This window comes from Neolamprologus multifasciatus, chromosome 10, assembly GCF_963576455.1.
Source record: "Neolamprologus multifasciatus chromosome 10, fNeoMul1.2, whole genome shotgun sequence".
Classification (NCBI taxonomy): Eukaryota; Metazoa; Chordata; class Actinopteri; order Cichliformes; family Cichlidae; genus Neolamprologus; species Neolamprologus multifasciatus.
Genome location: NC_140448.1, coordinates 7,588,930 through 7,608,502, shown reverse-complemented (window position 1 = coordinate 7,608,502; position 19,573 = coordinate 7,588,930). Strand labels below are relative to the sequence as shown.

The window sequence follows — 19,573 nt, the reverse complement described above, 5'->3', positions numbered from 1 at the left end:
GATCACGACAGGTGAAGCATATGGACTTTTGCTGGGCCTGATAACTCCTGCTGCCTCCATTTCTGTCAGCAACCTTCTCACATCCTGCCACTGTGATGGGGGGATCTTACGGTAAGGCAGTCGAAATGGCTTAGAGTCGACCAGAGGGATTTCATGTTGCACAGTCTTTGTATGGCCATAATCCATGGGGTGCTGTGAGAACACACCTACGTTCGAGCACCAGCGTTCCCTACGTTCCAGGGAACGCCGGTGCTCGTTTTCGACGTCTGCTCCACTTAAATCCACTTCCTGGCTTGCCACAACGTGGGCCATACCCAGGCATGCTTCTCTGCCTCCGCTAATGTGATGACTACCCCGCACCTTGTCTGCAAAGTCCACAATACTTTCCACCAGAGATGCGTTGGCCAGATGCGTGTGAGGCTTGATAGTGATAGCATGCTGGGAGAGGTTCATCACTCTTACCGGGGCACATCCTTTCTTTACATCAGCAAGAACTCTGACGACCAGGATATCTTGGCTGAGCCGCAGGGAGGGGTGGCCTTCAATTAGGGCTGTATAAGTCTTTCTTTGTGGTCCAGCTTTTATTTTGCATATTAAATCCATCTCTTTCCCTGCTTGAATGTGTACCTTACGACCAGTGTAAACAACAGGGCCCACTGTGTCATCCATATCACACTGTTCAGTGCTCCCAATCTCTAGCAGGGAGGTGTACCACTCCGGATGATTCTCCTTGACCTGGAGAAGGAACTGCTGGCCGTAGGTTGCCTGGAGGTGGCTTCTGGAGGCACGGAGGACATTAGTTCCCACAAGCAGAGGAACAGAGGAGCGGTACTCTGTGTTAGTGACAAGAAAAGCAGGCACACCCTTAAACTCTCTCCCCAACAATTTCAGGTTGATGTGTAGCACACCATGGTAGGTGACACTCTGGCCCCCTGCACCTTCTATGGGTATCTTAGAAGGCTGTAGCTTTTGTTTATGGAGGGTGGGGTGGCTGCGCCAGTACTGATGCGTAATACTGGTTATCTGGGAGCCAGAGTCGATGAGTGCCCTGCACTTCATTCCGTTGACTTCCACCTCCCCCTCATTCCTGGGACCAACTAGGGGAGTGTTGGCTATGGAGTGTTTCCCTCCATGGGGGTCACAGGCTGAGGATCGTGTGCCCATGTCTGATCAGGCCCTGGGAGCACTGCTCTGCAAACTATATGTCCTTGCTTCCCACACTGGTAGCATGTGACCACTGACATTGGGGTTGTAGTTCCAGGAGGTGGTCGGACTCTCAGTGGAGTGGCAGAGGATGGAGCATCAATTCTCGATTCAAGGTGGGTCAACTTGGCCATCTGCTCCTCCTGGCTCAATGCTAATTTCTTGACCATCTCTGCTAGCTCTGACCAATCTGAGGAATGTTTAGCCTTTTCTGCCTTCACATTCACACTACACTCTGATGCCACTTGTACCTGGGCATACGTTTTCTTTGACTTGTTTTGAGGCTGGAATCTCTTTGTTTCTTTTGCTAAATTTCGGGGCTCAGCCTGCAGCTCACGGAAACTCAAAAGCCGGGGCTTCATTGGCGAGATCCTCGCATACACATCCTCATCATTAATCCCCCGTATGAACTGCTGGGTGAGATTACTGTCACGGTCAGGGAAAGGCTTGCCTCCTCTTTGGTTTTCTTCCACAGCTCGCAGTGTTGCCTCCAGTGCTATAGCATATGAACAGGCAGACTCCCCAGACCTCTGAACACGCTCATAGAAGTCCGCTAGTAGATCTGAGGAGCTCTGTGTGTCGCCATACTCTGCTCTCAGTTCTTCGAATGCCCTTTCAGGTGTTTGGTCATGGAGAGGTAGATTCAGGACCAGCTTTCAGGCTTCACCAGTTAGGTGACGCACCACCGTGGAAAAGCGGAGGTGAATGGGGAGCTCTATTGCCTCAAGAAGATACTGCATGTCACGAATCCAGTCCTCTACAAGCACCTTGCTGTCAGCACTGCCAGTGAAGGCTTGGACATTTTTCACTTGATGAGTCTGTATAAAACCACCGTAGGCAGCTAGTGGGGGGTTAGCGTTGGCTGCAGCCCCGCCAGGAGCACTTAAAGAGGTATGCACCTGCTGGGGGGGGGGGGATATACCAGGGTGTCCACTAACTTGGGGGTCTAAAGCAGAGGTTGGTACGTGCATTGAGGCATGGGTGCTGGGTGGGGCTATAAAACCTCCATGGGTCATATTCACGATAGGGGGCATGACAGTGTTGGAGCTTATAGTAGCTAAAAGCTAATGCTTCATCTTGCATTACTTTGCCCAAATGAGTGCTCTGCTAACAAGTGGGAATGTAGCCCGAAATTCCGGCAGATATTACAAAATGGAACATGCACACAAACTGCTCATACCCTCATCAGACAGTACATGAACCTCTCAATAAACAAAATATATGCTTGGCTTAAATGACAAACCGCTATTTTACACAGTGGAACACTTCATTTTCAACAAAACCAATGCAGTACGCCACTGACAGTGCTTACCTTAGCAAATCACAGTAAACACTGAACCAAGATGGTGCCCGTGCGAATGAGAAATCGGAACTACGGTGTCCTGCAGAGGACAAATAGTCAAAATTGCTTAGCTCTACCATACATATGCAGCTCAACAGCGACACCTTGTGACTTATTCCAGTCACTGCCTTACAAATGTATTTTCACTTAAACAAGCAGCTGTTTTTTTATGTACATTAAAGTTATATAAAAATTTAACAGTGCAAATGCAAATTCCTTGCTGACAGTTTAACCAAAAGGCATTTCCAGTGGAAATTGCCCGACATATCCTCAGCATAACCATGTATAATATTCACAAAACTTAAAAAGAGGTTATACACACACGATACCGTAATATTATGTTGAAGCACAGTACGTATCACTCCGCGAGGTTCCTGCCTACGATAGCCGTAATGCTCTGACAATCTATCAAGCAGTGCGGTTCGTAGCTTAGCAAAGTCATACTGAAACATTTGACAGATTTTCGAGCGCCATGTACGACATAAAATCGTTTCGAGGTCAGTCAACACAACCAGAATTCATACATAAGACACACGGGATTATAAGGGGCACTGTCGATTTTCAGAAAAATCAAAGGATTGATTTTAAGTGTGCTGTATTTTCCAAAAAAACATGGTAATAACTAGGGATGCACCGATACCGATACTGGTATCGGGGCCGATACTGTAAAATGTGTGTGTACTCATACTTGTAAAAGTTAACCGATACCATGAACCGATACCAATTTATTTCATTAATCAGAGGGTGGCTTGTCATTTCTGTTGTAGTTTTTTAGATTGGCCACTAGGGGGCCAATTATTATTTTATTTATTATTTATTTTATAATTTTTTATATTTTATTATTTATTTAATAATAATAATTTTGTTTGTTTGTTTACAATATGGACACTCTGCAATAATTTAAAAGTTCATTTTATTCGCAAACCTAATTTGTATTTATTTTATTCCAAACAGAAGTGTTTATTTATTATTCTGAAAGCTCGAGACAGTGCCAATAGTTCAGTGATATTTTGTAAAATTACAATGTGGAGACTCTACAATAATTTAACAGAAGTGCGTATTTTTCACTTGAAATTTTTTTGTGGTCATTTTTATTAAGATTTTATTTTTTATCGGCAGGGAATATAATAAAACCTGTCTTCCAATTAATTGTATTTGTGTGTGTGTGTGTGTGTGTGTGGTAGAAGTATCGTTTTTTGTACTCTGTATCGGCAAGTACTCAGATCCAAGTATCGGTATCGTATCGGTTTGAAAAAATTGGTATCGTTGCATCCCTAGTAATAACAACAGCCCGCTGGCATGTTCTACCAAAATAGTGCTTTGTTGTGTATCTGACAGATGAAAGCTAAACCAGTTCCACACCACTGAAGTTGCAGCATTTTTACAAACCAATTCTGGTTCATCCGTTTCCTTTAACAATCCACTTTCGCTCTTCTCATTCTGCGTCGCTGCCATGTGCGTATGTAAACAAAAGCACTGCGCTTGCGCGTTTTACCCATATTCTATCAGATATTTCATTTTCATTACACCGGTATTACTGTGAACGGTATGATATAGCCCAGCCCTACTTGTAAAGAGTAAAATAGCTATATTTAAAAAAACAGAAGTTACATTGTCAGTACAGTGGAAATACATTTCAAATAAATAATTTAGTACTGAACAAGAATTAAAATGTTTAAAAACGAGTTCATTTTATGATGTTTGTAAATTTAGTTAAAAATGAAGTACAGATTACACTATTGTGTTTTGTTTATCTTTGTGAAATAAGTGTTATTGTGATACATTGTGGATCTGATATTATCAATGGATTTAAGCAACATTTTGTTCATGTTTTGTCAAAGTTGTATTGAGAGATTTATACAGTCTCTAGCTCAGGGAACTGTGGCCATGTATGGTAAACTGGACTGAAGCATAAGGCCATTTCTTTGCAGTTAGTGTGGTGATACCTTAAGAATAAACCTTCCTGTTGTGAAACTAACATCACCTCAACATGTGTCCCTTTTTCTATTCTTTATCACAGCACCACACGTTGTCGAACAGGAAGCCCCTCTGGTTATCATCTTAGGGAGGCAACATGAGCATTTCTGTAAAAGCAGAAGTTTAGGCACTTTTGCTGGTCTGGAGCATCTGTGGGTGTGTTTACAGAATGCCAAGGGGGAATGACATCAGCTGTAGTCTCAGATAAACAATTGTTACTGCCCATCAGTCTGGTTAAGGTTATAAGGCTATTTCCAAAACGTTTCAAATTAATCACTCTACAGTGGAAAATATTATTTACAGGTGGAAAACATCCAAGACAGTCGCCAGTCTTCCCAGGAGTTGACATGCCAGTAAATTCACCCCATGGTCAGACTGCAACGCTTGGTAACTACAAAGCCTGCCAAGAGCTACACCTCAGGCTCAGTTAGCTTGCTTAAAGATAAAGTTGATGACAGAACACTTTGACAAAGATTGAACAAGTAAGACTTGTTTTTAAAGTCTTTTTTTCAGGTGAAAATTTTTACATTTCATTTGGAAATCAATTCAATTCAATTCAATTCAATTTTATTTATATAGCGCCAAATCACAACAAATGTCGCCTCAAGGCGCTTCATAGATACAGAGAAAAGCCCAACAATCGTATGATCCCCTATGAGCAAGCACTTTGGCGACAGTGGGAAGGAAAAACTCCCTTTTAACAGGAAGAAACCTCCGGCAGAACCAGGCTCAGGGAGGGGCGGCCATCTGCTGCGACCGGTTGGGGTGAGAGAAGGAAGACAGGATAAAAGACATGCTGTGGAAGAGAGACAGAGATTAATAACAGATACGATTCAATACAGAGAGGTCTGTTAACACATAGTGAGTGAGAAAGGTGACTGGAAAGGAAAAACTCAATGCATCATGGGAATCCCCCGGCAGCCTACATCTATTGCAGCATAACTAAGGGAGGATTCAGGGTCACCTGGTCCAGCCCTAACTATATGCTTTAGCAAAAAGGAAAGTTTTAAGCCTAATCTTAAAAGTAGAGATGGTGTCTGTCTCCCGAATCCAAACTGGAAGCTGGTTCCACAGAAGAGGGGCCTGAAAACTGAAGGCTCTCCCTCCCATTCTACTTTTAAATACTCTAGGAATAACAAGTAGGCCTGCAGAGCGGGAGCGAAGTGCTCTAATAGGGTGATATGGTACTACAAGGTCATTAAGATAAGATGGGGCCTGATTATTTAAGACCTTGTATGTGAGGAGCAAGATTTTGAATTCAATTCTGGATTTAACAGGAAGCCAATGAAGGGAAGCCAAAACAGGAGAAATATGCTCTCTCTTTCTAGTCCCTGTCAGTACTCTTGCTGCAGCATTTTGGATTAACTGAAGGCTTTTCAGTGAGTTTTTTGGACATCCTGATAATAATGAATTGCAGTAGTCCAGCCTGGAAGTAATAAATGCATGAACTAGTTTTTCAGCGTCACTCTGAGACAGGATATTTCTAATTTTAGAGATGTTGCGCAAATGGAAGAATGCAGTCTTACATATTTGTTTAATATGTGCGTTGAAGGACATATCCTGGTCAAAAATGACTCCAAGGTTCCTCACAGTGTTACTGGAGGCCAAGGTAATGCCATCCAGAGTAAGAATCTGGTTAGATACCATATTTCTAAGCTTTTCAGCGCCGAGTACAATGACCTCAGTTTTATCTGAGTTAAGAAGCAGAAAGTTAGTGGCCATCCAAGTCTTTATGTCTTTAAGACATTCCTGCAGTTTAACTAATTGGTGTGTGTTATCTGGCTTCATGGACAGATAGAGCTGGGTGTCATCTGCATAGCAGTGAAAATGTATGCTATGTCTTCTAATGATGCTGCCTAGGGGAAGCATGTATAATGTAAACAGAATTGGTCCTAGCACTGAACCCTGTGGAACTCCATAATTAACCTCAGTGTGTGAAGAGGACTCTCCATTTACATGCACAAATTGGAGTCTATTAGATAGATATGAGATTTAGGGTCCTCGAGTCTGGAGGACAGGTGTAGTAACTCAGAATCTAAGATGTTTGTGAAGTTTCCAGTATCTGAGTGGAGAAATCAGAGTCTGGAGTGTACTCTGATTACTTCACAGCACAGTGGGAGAGAGGTAGTGCTCTAGGGACTGGGATTGTTTGACTCCTTGTGTCATTCACCACACTCACCGTGGAGTACTTGATTGCTGTTGATGACCTATGAGATTTGAGTACCTATCCTACCCAAACCTGTTTATAGGCAGAATGTGGATGGAGACACTGAAGATTTAGAGAGATTTAGAGTGGAATTTTCATGTTTGGTTGAGGTTGTTCAATGTCTGTAAGTGGCAAAGGAGGGTGGGTGGTGGAGACTGGACATGAGTCTTACCCTTACCCTTCAGAATTAACACAAGAGACACATTAAACTTTTAATTTATTTTTAATTTAGAATATCCTTTTGATGATCACCATGACTGAAAAAATAGCAGGTTTATGGAAAATGACTGATTACTTTAGATACCCAAGATTTCCAATACTGAGATTTTATGTAGAGAACCACAGAGGAAAGTTTATGAGTAAACTTTAAACTTTGTGTCTTCAGTAGCCTTTATAGAACACAAAGGGTCACACAACAGCTCCTGAATGATGAACTAGTTCTGCCTCTAGAACGACATCTAGGACAAACGCTGCCGTTAGCTCCAGGATATGCAAATGGTAATAAGGGAGTTAGAGGAGTAAAAATACACTGTAGCAAGATGCAGTAACATGTAAGGCTAGGATGTACATGATCTAAAAGAGACAGCTTATAAAACACAGATATTTCTTTGTAAATTACTACGTGCCTGACCACTACTATTTTTTTCTTGTGTGGTTAGTGAATAGTGAATCATTAATGCAGATGAAATAAACCAGCACAGAACATAACAGCATTAGTAACAGTATCTCCAATGTGTCTCAGTCACGCCAGCCGAATTTCATTAATTTAATAGCAGTGTAATCGCGGATACAGATTAGTGTTTAATGACATGTATCTAACCTGATAAGTAAACATCTCCCATAGTTGAACCAATTAAGAAAAAAATAACCCTTAAATGTTTGGAAAAACGGGCCTGAAATAAGTGAGAAGCAATCAAAACAGTTCTGTTTTATGAAAAGTAAATTTTAATGGAAAATGTCTGCAGCACTAACTCTGACAGGTAAGCTAGTGTAACGAGTTTAAATGTTTAATATTTGTCCTGCTGGAACTCAAAGGTCAACCACATGATGACGGTACAGCCTGAGTCACTGATAGTGAATAGTCTGATTGCTGTCACGCCACCATCCATGATTGATACGTCAGTTAACCTTTTAGGTGTCTGTGGTCTTTTTTGAAAATGGTGACGGTGGCACCGTCCACTCGTGAACTGCACTGCATATGATGAAAATAATTAAATCAGATACTGTTTGCATGTTGAGTAGATTGTCTTTAATAAATTCATTACAAAAGTGTCAAGTGTTTATTTTCATTTACACACACACATACACACTATTTCATCAAATAAATCACCCTTTTGAGCACCTAAACATGCTCAAATTCTTAATTTTGTAACACAGAGATTGAGTTATGCATATTAAAATTAATAACAGATTCATATGTAAACATTAAATCACAATCATAGCGCCACCTAGTGGTATTGCTTTATTTTGAAAACAGTCAGTTTCTAACAAAGGGTGTGACCCTGGTGCAAATTTTGATATTTCGAATGAAACACAACCTTGCTTTAACTCAGACAGATTGTCCAGTCCTGACCTGAACACATCAATAGCAAGCAATAGTGAGAGCACCACCTGGTGGCAACACAAAATGATGTTTTATACTCTGATGTACTGCTACACTCAGGCTGACCACATCCACCTCAAAAGCAGTCTGAATAAACTTCAGAGCTTCATGGTGCTTTATCATGAACAGTGTGATTTCTCATTCAGCAGTGAATCCTAACATGGGAATTCAGCATAAAGAAACAAGATGCTGTTGAAGGGCTTGGAAAACCTAAGAAGTCGTGAAAACTTGTACACACCTCCAAACTGATAAAGGCTTTCATGTTTTATGGGTCATAGTGCCACCTACAAAATTATTATTATTATTATTATTTTTAAAATGTAGTGTTATGTGTATTTAAATGTTACAAGTGTTTATACTGTAACATTTCATCCATGTGTCTGAAATTTAGCAGCCTTGTGGAATGTCCTGACAACTTCAAAAAAGTCTCTTGGAGCCATATCTTAAACCCAACAGGAAGTCAGCCACTTTAAATGTCAGGTGTAATTCTGGCATTTTCACAATTTTCAGGCCTTGTACTTTAACTCATCCTGGATTGGATCAACATTACCTTTGGTGAGTTGAATCTAAGCCTTGGCGATGTTAAACTCTGAAGCTTTTGAGTTTTTGTGAAATGGCTTTTTTTTAGCTAGCTGTGTGACAGAATTTTGATCATTCCCCACTGGACATGAAATCTCAAATAAATCTTAAGTAACTTTTGTCCCATCTTACCCACACTTCACATGATTGATTAGAGTCCATGTCTGGAGACATCTATGTGCCAGTATCAGGTCACCCTTATGGCACCTCCTATTGGCAATCATCCCATGTCTTTCCCCAGGACACTGACATAGAAATGAAGCCTGCTATGTAAAAGAGTTTTGGTCTCTCTTCTTCGGTTGAGCAATTTTCTTTGATATATGCTATAATTTACAAGCATCCATGCACCCACTACACTACACTTGTTCTAAAAAATTCAGTCAGTTTAATGAAATATATTTTGGTCCTATAAACTCTGTGGTCTTTTTGCTCTCTCCTTTTGTCTGAATTCTGGGTTGGCTCATGACAAAATGAGGTCTTGTCCTCTTTAAAAACAGACTGGTTTAGTGGGTTTTAGCCTGCTTTCCAGTGGCATTAATTTTGTTTGAACTTTCCTGGTAGGGGGCTTGAAGGGGACGTATCTGACAGTGTAATTTATTTAGAGAGATTCATTGGTATCTTTGGGGGAGACAGAGCTAAGTCACTGGTTGTTCAGGTAGTTTGTTTGTTGGTGCATTCGTTCTTTACAAGATGTGCTACTGCCATTCAATTCAATTCAATTCATTCAATCTCTTTCACTTTAAACAGTAAATAAGTTTTCTTTGTTCTATTATGAATAAAATGCAGGCTTATGAGATTTGCAAATTATTGCAGTTTTAAAAAATCTGTTTTATGATATTATATTTTATAATTTGCATCAGACTTTTTTAAATTGAGGCTTTAATTAGAAAACATTTTTAGACCTATAAAATGTTCCCTACAGCTGGAATAAAGTATTATAAAGTTCATTAGTTAAGATCAATATGTATACACACAAACACACACACACACAGATGTTGTTCAGACACAATATCACAGTATTGGTTCAGCATACTGCTTACACAGTGTTGACTATTTCCCAGACTGGCTACCATCAGAGTTTCATAGTGATCAGAGTTATCTAGTCAGTCAGGAAGCAGTCTGCCCGTCTCATTAGCCAGCCTCCAGTACCTCTTCCTCAAGAGGAATGCTGCTGCCTTGGGCTGCCTTTGCCTGGTGAAAATACCCTTCTTGTTCCCCACCACACGATAGATTCCTGCAGACATAGCACAGTTTGACAAGAACACTGTCACAGTGCAGAATATAATAAGCTGAATAAATAAAGCTCTGGTTTTTAACCTAATGGCTGCTTCCCTAGAGCTTCAGCTATTGTTGTATTTAACTGCATTTCTGGTTCTACAGGTTGCTTTATTTTGAAGCTGCAGTACCTTGTGCAGTCATGAAGTCTGCAAAGTTCCAGATGAGTTCACCAATGAAATACTGATTCCTCTTCTGGTCGAACACATCATGGTAGCTCTGCAGGAGAGCATTCTGGTACTCCTCAGTGAACATCATGGGTGGATCCTAAAGAGTGACAGTAAGACTTGTTAAAGGTGCGGAACTGACTTGTGAGTGAGTGGAGTGAGTTAGTGAGTGAGTGTATTCTTACCATGTGAAGCCCTGGAACTGCATCTGCTCCATATTCACTCTGGATGATGGGTCTCTGGTACTTTCTGTACCAGTTTTCAAAATGAGTGCTCAGCTGAAGAGGAACGATATCCAACCGGCCTTGATCAAAATACCAGGCAAAGTAACTGTTTACACACACTACATCTACATAGGGACCCTAGAGAAAAAAAATAACCCAGAAAAGGATTCAAAGGTATTCTTCAACATGGTTATGACTTACAGTTATTTATTAAATATTTATCACACAATTTTCTTGCAATCACCCTTTAAATAATAAAATCTGTAAGATGCTTTTTATCAACCAGTTTCAAGTTGGGTAAATGAGTGCATGCCGCTTCTGTTTTAAAATAAACACCATGCTCCACACTGACATGCATTAATGTTCCTCGGTCAACTGCATTAAACTGGAGGCTCTGCTCTTCATCTCTTCATTGCCTAGGTGAATCGTGGTATCAGAACTCCACTCTCAGTTTAGGATAACAACCGCATCATAGGAGTCAAGACGAAGCACATATAATCTTATTGTATGCAGATGATGTTTTACTATACTAACAGAACCACACTCGTCATTATCTCCATTGAAGAATTTTATCTCTGAATTTTGTCTTTACTCAGCGTATAAGATCAATATAGACAAAACTGAGGAAATGGATGTAAACAATAATATTCCAAAGAGGGTGAAACATACTCCTTGTCCATATGTCCTTGTCCTTGATGTAAATATGTAAAAATTGTGTATGTTTCTGTTCTGTGTCTTGTGTACTGTTTGTTTGTATATGTGTCTTTCTTGCTGCTGTTACACCCACATTTCCCCTTGTGGGACAATTAAAGGATTATTATTCTATACTCAGTTGACTAAATTTACTTACTATGAATTATTAGGACTTAAAAAGAAAAATCAACATGGGTTTTGTGAGCTGCTCATCTGGTGTTAATTAACTAACTTAGTTAAATTGCTACCTTGAGCAGGGCTCAGACCTGAAGCACTCAATGTGATTCATTCCACTTAGTACAAACTTCATCTTTTAACATGATTATAACAGAGGTGCTACTTAGCAAATTCTGTTACACTATTATCATCAACAATGTGTCAAATAAAAATTCTGGAAACTAAAAAAAAAGAAAGGGATGTGCAGACTTTGTTTAATATGTGAGAATATGTAAGTGTTGCTACATTATGGGGAATTGGCTGGAATTATTTATTTTAAATGTTAAATTTCCTTCCTTAGTTGGACATTTAGTTGTCTTATTTCTGTTTGGTTAAAATAAGTGTTTGTTTCTTAATAATTACATTAGTGTTTGTCTCTAAGTTCTTCTTTGCTTGTTTTTTTGTTTTTTTAGCTCAATTGTTTGTTGTTTTATGCTCAATTTAGTTTGGTTTTAAATGTTAGTTTGTTATATTTTGTTGCCATTACAATTAGGGCCAGTAGGATACAGAATATTTAAGCTCAACATGATATTTAGTCAATTAAAAGCCGATATTCCAAAATATCAGCCAACTTTTATGTATTTGATCATTTTTCCCTCTCTCAAACATGACTTGTTTACACTACACTACACTTGTGTTTGTGGGGTTCCAAACAACAGGGACGTTGCAGAGTTGCACCTTCTATTCAATTCAATTCAATTTTATTTATATAGCGCCAAATCACAACAAATGTCGCCTCAAGGCGCTTCATAGATACAGAGAAAAGCCCAACAATCATATGACCCCCTATGAGCAAGCACTTTGGCGACAGTGGGAAGGAAAAACTCCCTTTTAACAGGAAGAAACCTCCGGCAGAACCAGGCTCAGGGAGGGGCGGCCATCTGCTGCGACCGGTTGGGGTGAGAGAAGGAAGACAGGATAAAAGACATGCTGTGGAAGAGAGACAGAGATTAATAACAGGTATGATTCAATACAGAGAGGTCTATTAACACATAGTGAGTGAGAAAGGTGACTGGAAAGGAAAAACTCAATGCATCATGGGTATCCCCCGGCAGCCTACATCTATTGCAGCATAACTAAGGGAGGATTCAGGGTCACCTGGTCCAGCCCTAACTATATGCTTTAGCAAAAAGGAAAGTTTTAAGCCTAATCTTAAAAGTAGAGATAGTGTCTGTCTCCCGAATCCAAACTGGAAGCTGGTTCCACAGAAGAGGGGCCTGAAAACTGAAGGCTCTCCCTCCCATTCTACTTTTAAATACTCTAGGAACAACAAGTAGGCCTGCAGAGCGGGAGCGAAGTGCTCTAATAGGGTAATATGGTACTACAAGGTCATTAAGATAAGATGGGGCCTGATTATTTAAGACCTTGTATGTGAGGAGCAGGATTTTGAATTCAATTCTGGATTTAACAGGAAGCCAATGAAGGGAAGCCAAAACAGGAGAAATATGCTCTCTCTTTCTAGTCCCTGTCAGTACTCTTGCTGCAGCATTTTGGATTAACTGAAGGCTTTTCAGTGAGTTTTTTGGACATCCTGATAATAATGAATTGCAGTAGTCCAGCCTGGAAGTAATAAATGCATGAACTAGTTTTTCAGCGTCACTCTGAGACAGGATATTTCTAATTTTAGAGATGTTGCGCAAATGGAAGAACGCAGTCTTACATATTTGTTTAATATGTGCGTTGAAGGACATATCCTGGTCAAAAATGACTCCAAGGTTCCTCACAGTGTTACTGGAGGCCAAGGTAATGCCATCCAGAGTAAGAATCTGGTTAGATACCATATTTCTAAGCTTTTCAGCGCCGAGTACAATGACCTCAGTTTTATCTGAGTTAAGAAGCAGAAAGTTAGTGGCCATCCAAGTCTTTATGTCTTCAAGACATTCCTGCAGTTTAACTAATTGGTGTGTGTTATCTGGCTTCATGGACAGATAGAGCTGGGTGTCATCTGCATAGCAGTGAAAATGTATGCTATGTCTTCTAATGATGCTGCCTAGGGGAAGCATGTATAATGTAAACAGAATTGGTCCTAGCACTGAACCCTGTGGAACTCCATAATTAACCTCAGTGTGTGAAGAGGACTCTCCATTTACATGCACAAATTGGAGTCTATTAGATAGATAAGATACAAACCACTGCAGTGCAATACCTGTAATACCTACAGCATGTTCTAATCGCTCTAATAGGATATTATGGTCAACAGTATCGAATGCTGCACTAAGGTCAAGAAGGACAAGCACAGAGATGAGTCCACTGTCAGAGGCCATAAGAAGATCATTTGTAACCTTCACTAAAGCTGTTTCTGTGCTGTGATGAGCTCTGAAACCTGACTGAAACTCTTCAAATAAACCATTCCTCTGCAGATGATCTGTTAGCTGTTTGACAACTACTCTTTCAAGGATTTTTGATATGAAAGGAAGGTTGGAGATTGGCCTATAATTAGCTAAGACTGCTGGGTCTAGAGATGGCTTTTTGAGTAAAGGTTTAACTGCAGCCACCTTGAAGGCCTGTGGTACATAGCCGATTATTAGAGATAGGTTGATCATATATAAGATCGAAGAATTAATCAATGGCAGGACTTCTTTGAGCAGTTTTGTAGGAATGGGGTCTAAAAGACACGTTGATGGTTTCTAATGGCTAAACTATGCAAAATCAGCACTCTACTTTTTAAAAAAAATAATTCATCACTTCAGCTCTAATTAGTTCTGTTCACTTAATTTCTTAGGGCTCCATGATCACCTTTTGGGTTTTTTTTTTTTTTGTAAAACAAAATCCACTTTTTAAAAAACTACATTATGTTACTCATGCCTAACTAGCTTTGTCCCTCATACCAGTTATCAGATGGATATCAGATGCTACAGACAAACTGATCTTTTCTACCAGGATTTTAAGAGTTATTACTGTTACACCTTCAGTGTGATAAAGCACATATTTGAGAAGTAGAATAAACATCAGAATTTACATTTTCAAACAAACGGAATAATCCAACATCATGTTGCTTATCTGTGCAGTGATGACTATTTGAAGAGTGGCAATAATTGGAGCTTTACACCTCAAAAGAAAAATAACCTGTACTCACTTGAAATAAAATTCAGCAGGAGGCATCTCTGAGGCGGGCTCATTGGCTACCGACCACATGACCACAGAGGGATGGTTCTTGTCCCGGCGCACAAGCTCGTCCATGACAACCAAGTGGTGAGATAGAGAGGCGTTTCGAAAACTGCGACTATCAGCAAGGCGCAAAAGATACAACTCAGCCTGAGCTGAAAGACTAATGACTCAGATCCATCCACACTGCAAGATGTGAAGACCTAACTCACAACTGTTCTACTTTCCAGTAAAGTTCAGCTATTGTGAGTTAGTCTTTTATTATAAAATGTAATATTATGAGTACTGTACACATTCAGGTCTGAAACATGTGGACAGACGTCAGTTAAAAAAATACGAAAAAAAAAACCCCACTCCAATTTAAACATGTGTATGGCAGACAGTCATCTTATTGTCTGATACTGTCAGGGTCCTGGGTCTGAGCAACCCAGGGACCCTGAGCAGTTATGGACTAATATTACAATGTATGTATTTTGTATTGCTGTCCCTCGTTCTCCCTGCTTGTAGACACATGTGCATGTAGGTGTGTGTGTGTGTGGCCCTGGCAGGTGATTGGCCACACCTGAAGACCTTGACACACCTGCAGCTGATCAGGCCTGTCAGAGGAGCTACTTGAGAGTGTGGTGGAGCTCTCTCCGACGCTGGATCATTGCGTGGCTTCACGTTAGTCTCTCGACCAGTTCTTAGTTTGAGTCTCCTGCATTATTGTGTGTCTGACCCTGCCTCTCTCTTATGTCCCCAGGAGTAGCGGGAGACGAGAGGGCAGCAAGCATGGGGTGCTCATCACGGAGAAGCGGAGACAGGAGCACTAACACTGGGAAGAGGACATGTCACGGGAGTCGGGAGAGCACGGGATTTATTGTCATGTTTTTCCATCACTGTAAATAAACGCACTGTTTATACACAGAGCACCGCGCCTGGGTCCTCATTCCCCATATCCCCACGGTCTGCCAGCCAGACCGTGACAGATACTGTGTGACATAGCTGTAATTAACTTAGGAATGAAGTCAAGTTTGATATGCAGACTAAATGCTAATAGCCTATGACAATCACATGTCATTTCATGCAGTATTCCTATTGGTCACAATAGTGTGTAACATTTTTTGGCAATTCTAACTTGGGTAGCATTGAAGTTCATAAAGAGTTTCAGCAGGGGTGGTGTTGGACAGCATGTGCAGTTTTCTCTCTGTCTTCATATGCTGTGGAAAACAGAATTTTTCACTTTTGACCTTACTGAACCCTCACACATATCCAAAGGTCACACAGATATGTGTGGTAACACTTACATGTCTTTGATGCCAACACCTGGGCACTCATCTATCACCACAATCCCATGACGGTCACACATCTGCAGGATCTCCTCAGCATAGGGATAGTGGCTGGTACGGAATGAGTTGACCCCTAACCACTTCATTAAATTAAAGTCCTTTACAATTAGGGGCCAGTCAAAGCCTCTACCACGAATCTACAACACATTAAAACCAGAAAAGTAAACATATGGTCATATTTTCTGCAAAATTTAAAGGAGCTTCATCCTTCTAGGGGTACTTACGTCAGAGTCCTCATGCTTATTGACCCCATGGAAATAAAATGGCTTGTTGTTAATGAGGAACTGGGTGTTGGTAACGTTTATTGTGCGGATACCAACTGGCAGAGTATACTCATCCACATATGTTGATGTCTCACTGACTGCAATTAGGTGGACCTCGATGTTGAAGAGAAAATGTTAGAATAATCGAAACAACACAACCTGGCAATGCTCAGTCAAACCACATCACACTGCAGAAACACACCTACATGCCTGTGAGCATGTTGCCTTACCTTCATAGAATAAAGGTAACCTGGATTCTCGTGCATCAAGTACGGCCACCACAGCTTCACATCTACCACTCTAAGCCCTCCAGATGACCCACTGGAGGAGGCCACAAAGTGGCCATCTTTGTCCATTAGAGTAATGTTCAGAATGTTGCTGAAGCCACCTTGAACAGATACTTTGTATCTGACAAGACCTACAATGCAGAGGAAACAGCAACATCTAATGAATAGACAGAAACTGCACATTTAAAGTCTGATGTATATGATGCGGATGCTAATCTCTCTGAGTTTTTGTACATCAGTTTACCTGCTTACAAATTCTTTTGTGCTGATGAGGATTTTAAATCACTGTGCATCACTGTATTAATTAATTTAATTTACCAGTGTTATCCATGAAGTTGGTCTCCACTGAGATGTCATCCACATACACCTTAGGAGTAGTATACAACAGTACAGAACGATGAATCCCAGCATAGTTGAAGAAATCAAACTCGATGTTTTGCACAAAAAACCCATCAGGATACCTGCAGACCAAACACAGTCTTCTCGTCATTTACATTCTCACTGATGCATCAGCTTAAAGTTTTGAAGTGTGGCAAGGAAGTCAAAAAGAACCCGGTATCACACAAAATGTGTAATAGACACTCTGGTCCACTGTGTCCATTTCACGCTTTGCAGGACACACATGCAGAAGTTGCATTACTAGCAGGGGAAGATAATATATGTAAAGGCAAGCAAAAAAAATATGACGTACATTCCAGGTCCTTTACTGCAACTTACTGCAACTTCTGTTTGCGTGTACATTTCATGTTTTGGAGAGGCAAAGTGTGAAATGGACCAGCGTGCCTATTACTTGCTTTGCCATAATATTAGGTTGGACAAACACATGAACCAAAGAAAGAGCCTACCTGCTGCTGTCATTCATGTACTGGATGGTGCCTGGAGGAAGAGTCTCCAAAGTTAGAGTGTTGTTTACAGCAATGGTGATTCTGCATGGCTTTGTTGGTTCCTTGCGGATTAAACTACTAATCTCTGCCTCAAAAGGAAGATGGCCACCTTCATGCTCTGTCACTTTCTCTCCATTCACCCACTGCAACAGAGAATGATCACAGTTTTAAATGAGCTGAAATTTAGTGATACACAATCTCATCTAAAATGAAGCAAGGATGTATTTTGAAACAATACATTTCTTCCTTATTTTAGCAAAATGCATGTATTACAACAGCGTTAATCCACAGGTTTAATGAGTTTAGGTTCTAAACAGTCCCGACGTTTTTACCCACTGAAAACACAAAATATTAAGCAAACTCTTAAGTTGGTGAGATCTTATATCAAGAAATTCATCTGCTGCTGTACCAGATTTTTTGTAAAGTAAGCATATTTTTTCAAGAAAACGTGTTTCGTTACATGATGTGTTTTTCTGTAATATTTTCAAATAAACAACATGATTTTTTAAATGATTTTTGTGGCGGATGATAACTTTTTATTTGAATTTATTCAAACTTTGAGTGAATGGCTCATAAAAGATGCAGGTGATACTCACCACTATTGAGTAATAGTGAGCACTTCCCACTCTAAGAACTACTCTTGTTCCCTCATCGGAGATCCAGCGGGCAGGCACGGCCACCTCTCGGTCATACCACACCCAGCCAATGAAATCTCTCAGTGATGTCATTGTAGCTGGCAGGAACTGGCATTTCAATCACTGGGCCCGACTAAAGAATACAAAACAACAATAAGAAGACAGGACTTTACAGGGATACCCATGGTAGCCATGTTTATTATATTATATTATTTATTATTAATTTTAAAGTAGACAATATACATATTTATCTAATTGAGGTCATTTTGATTCTCTGAGGTCATGGTAAGCTCCCTTCCTGGGAGTCTGGCCCTAACAAGATGAGACTTATTAATATAAAATTTCAACCTTTGTTCTCATTTCAAAAATGTTTCCTTCTATTTTTTTCTTTTTCTAAAATTGTGAATATCTTCAGCTCTAAATGTCTCTACAGACCTCAAAAGGAGGCACAGTCTGACAGGAATGTATCCTATTGTGTGGCATTTAAAGGGCTGATAAGCCAAAAATATTTAGTTACCACTGTGAGTCAAACTGATACGTTTATGCATGCCTTACTGCTGTGCTGTTTACATAGTTATTTTGCTTTTGTTTGGGGGGGGGGGGGGGGGGTCTGAATTTTTGTTTTTAATTCAGTTTAGTTTCAGTTTCAAAACTTTAAAAAAAAATTGAAAACACCAAAACCAAGGATACTTCCTCAAATATTCAATTCAAAGCATTCAAATTTTATTTTAGATTTTTTTTTTGGTATAACTCTACATAATTGCAAAATGTTTAAAAGTTCTTGTTTACAGAGAGTAGCCTACTGTATGCGACCGTTGTATCCATGTCAACAGTAAAACAACGTAGACTGATTTGTTTCATCTGACTTATCACCTCCGTTCCCGCTCACCTCTGTCAGCCGACGTTTGTGCCAAGCCTTCTCGAAGCCCTCGTTCCTGTTGGAGGACCCGTCAGCCCTGAAATCCCAGAGCCCGTTCAGCTCCTTCACCTCTCTGAAGGAGGACTCCTGGGGAAAGAGCATGCCACCGTCCAGCGGGAGCACCGTGCCAAACACTGATAGCAGCCACAACACACGGAGCACCGCGAAGCTTCCAGGTACAGACATCCTGGAGCCCTCTCCTACTGCCCTCTCAGAGAGGAACACCGTTTTTATCACCTGTTCTGGGGTCACATGACAGCAGCCGTTATTTTACATCGGTGACGAGATTTTCCGACTCTGCTCCGAGATTACAAAGGGCAGATGTTTCGAAACAGGTGACGTCTGGACAAAACGGGGACACAGCAAACTAACAGAAAGTTCTAAAAAAAAAAAGGTCATCTCAACTTGCATGAAGCAGGACAAACAAGCTGTGGCTACAATGTAGCTTGGCATAACCAGTGTGTGAATGTGTGTGTGAATGGGTGAATGACTCAATGTAGTGTAAAGCGCTTTGTGGTCCTTAGGGACTAAGTAAAGCGCTATACAAATGCAGGACCTTTACCATTACCATTTTAAGGCCATTTGTTTTCACCACAGAGAAATATGGTGTTAAACACATTTCTTCCTTATCTGTGAATATGAATGTGAAAATGAATTTAAATATAAC

General features: G+C 40.5%; 1 protein-coding gene across 1 annotated transcript; it reads right to left on the bottom strand.

Moving 5' to 3' along the window:
* Positions 1-2,757: 2,757 nt before the first annotated feature.
* Positions 2,758-19,509, bottom strand: gusb (glucuronidase, beta). Its single transcript, XM_085175487.1, is given in 13 exon segments — positions 2,758-10,144; positions 10,317-10,452; positions 10,538-10,714; positions 11,111-11,162; positions 14,562-14,708; positions 15,877-16,055; positions 16,143-16,295; positions 16,412-16,599; positions 16,787-16,929; positions 17,314-17,495; positions 17,949-18,069; positions 18,071-18,120; positions 18,877-19,509. Coding segments are annotated over 13 exon segments (1,875 nt in total). The 5' UTR covers positions 19,093-19,509; the 3' UTR covers positions 2,758-10,013.
* Between the last annotated feature and the right edge of the window lie 64 nt (positions 19,510-19,573).